The following is a 2,021-nucleotide window of genomic DNA, read 5'->3' as shown; positions in this document are numbered from 1 at the left end:
CTGTTACCTGTTAGAGTAAACAACAACAACAACAACAACAAAGCTGTTACCTGTTAGAGTAAACAACAACAACAACAAAGCTATTACCTGTTAGAGTAAAAAACAACAACAACAACAACAAAGCTGTTACCTGTTAGAGTAAACAACAACAACAACAACAACAAAGCTGTTACCTGTTAGAGTAAACAACAACAACAACAAAGCTGTTACCTGTTAGAGTAAACAACAACAACAACAAAGCTGTTACCTGTTAGAGTAAACAACAACAACAAAGCTGTTACCTGTTAGAGTAAACAACAACAACAACAACAAAGCTGTTACCTGTTAGAGTAAACAACAACAACAACAAAGCTGTTACCTGTTAGAGTAAAAAACAACAACAACAAAGCTGTTACCTGTTAGAGTAAAAAACAACAACAACAACAACAAAGCTGTTACCTTGTAGAGTAAACAACAACAACAAAGCTGTTACCTGTTAGAGTAAACAACAACAACACTATTACCTGTCAGAGTAAACAACAACACTGTTACCTGTTCAGACGTCTGCAGGGTATTAAATGTTCATCACTCCGTTGACAAAATAAGACACATTTCTGTGTGTTTTATTTTGAAGGCCCGCCTCCCGGTGAAGTGGATGGCTCCTGAGAGCATCTTTCAGTGTGTTTACACTGTGCAGAGCGACGTCTGGTCGTATGGAGTCTTACTGTGGGAGATCTTCTCTCTGGGTAACCATGGCAACGCTTGACAATCAGTAACATTACAGCTCTGATCTTGATAAATATTGATTATTGATTGTGGCATTAAACACTTCTGTGGTCCTAGTTATCAGGTAGAAATGTTTCAGGTTTATTCCTCTGTGTGTTACCATGGAGACAACATCAGCATGACATCATGTTCTGATTAATTCAAATGTCTTGATTGGGACGTTTCTCACCTCTGACTGTTTCTGTGTTTACCTGCTCAGGTAAGAGTCCGTATCCCAATGTTGCCGTGGATACCAACTTCTACAAGATGATCATGGATGGCGGTCACATGGCTCGGCCAGACTTTGCTCCAGCAGAGATGTAAGTGGACAAACAGGTTCATGTCGGTGTAAATAAAGTTGTGTTGAATCTAACACACCTGTCCTCGCAGGTATCAGCTGATGACTCTCTGCTGGAGTCTGGAGCCCACCGACAGACCAACCTTCAAAACCATTGGTCAGCTCGTCAATGGGCTCCTCCCCTCCACCAATGACACGTCGCCACGTCACACCCATCAGGTGAGGTCCAATCAGCTCTGACTGGCAGGCTGCTGTTTTAAACCCACAGTAGAAGTGAGTTCAACAGTTGGTACCTGAACACATCGTCTCTCTTCTTCTCTCAACAGTCGACGTACAGGAACATTGACGAGTGCAGAGAGGAAGAGGAGGAGGAGGAGGAGGTCATAGGAGGAGGAGAAACACTGAAGAGAGGAGAAGAAGAAGAGCAGGAGCAGAGAGGTAATAACCCAGGATGACATCAGTTGTTGCTAAGAGACAGTTTACCTGTAAACCTGACTGTACTCCTGCCCTGATCTTCTCAGAGCTCCGTGATGATGAAGAGGAGGAGAAGGAGCTGATGATGAAGAACATCTACCAGCTCTCCTGATCGTCTCGTCCAATCAGAATCTGTTTCTTACTTTTAGTTTATAACAAATGAAAGACGAACATTTGAGAACGAATTGATTTCATGTTTCTGACGAGACAAAGAGCGTCCTCGTCACTCTGAGAACAAACGTCCATCCTGAACAGACATGAAGGGACGTCTGGGTGCAGTCATGTGATCCTCTGCTCTGATTGAACAGCTGTTTTCTCACCAATCGGCTGCTGACAGTGTTGTGATTCGTTTTTCCTGTTTTTCTGTCTGGGGAATTCGTTAAAGACTTGTTGTAGAGACGTCGTCACTTTTCCCTCCGGTTTGTTTAAAGTTCACAAAGTTCAAGATAAACCAACTCTGTGTTTCTGTTCCCACTGGAATCAGGACAATCTTGATTGGCTCTCT

The 2,021-nt window shown here is 42.8% G+C and overlaps 1 protein-coding gene across 1 annotated transcript; it reads left to right on the top strand.

Moving 5' to 3' along the window:
- Window positions 1-61: 61 nt before the first annotated feature.
- On the top strand, window positions 62-2,011 carry LOC111667584 (macrophage colony-stimulating factor 1 receptor 2-like). The gene is made up of 5 exons (XM_023423329.2): window positions 62-725; window positions 965-1,064; window positions 1,135-1,261; window positions 1,369-1,480; window positions 1,564-2,011. Exons 1-5 carry the CDS (start codon window positions 635-637, stop codon window positions 1,626-1,628), a joined length of 495 nt encoding a protein of 164 aa, XP_023279097.1. The 5' UTR covers window positions 62-634; the 3' UTR covers window positions 1,629-2,011.
- Window positions 2,012-2,021: the final 10 nt, after the last annotated feature.

The sequence above is a fragment of the Seriola lalandi genome, unplaced genomic scaffold (assembly GCF_002814215.2).
Source record: "Seriola lalandi dorsalis isolate HSWRI2012SDOR001 ecotype SW California unplaced genomic scaffold, Sedor1 jcf7180002003561, whole genome shotgun sequence".
In the NCBI taxonomy this organism is placed as follows: Eukaryota; Metazoa; Chordata; class Actinopteri; order Carangiformes; family Carangidae; genus Seriola; species Seriola lalandi.
This window is presented reverse-complemented; position numbering and strand designations above follow the sequence as displayed.

Coding starts and splice junctions, on each gene's coding strand:
- LOC111667584 (XM_023423329.2), top strand. CDS start 635: ATGGCTCCTGAGAGCATCTTTCAGTGTGTTTACACTGTGCAGAGCGAC. Junction 1,262..1,368: donor CGCCACGTCACACCCATCAG/GTGAGGTCCAAT, acceptor TTCTCTCAACAG/TCGACGTACAGGAACATTGA. Junction 1,481..1,563: donor AGAAGAGCAGGAGCAGAGAG/GTAATAACCCAG, acceptor TGATCTTCTCAG/AGCTCCGTGATGATGAAGAG.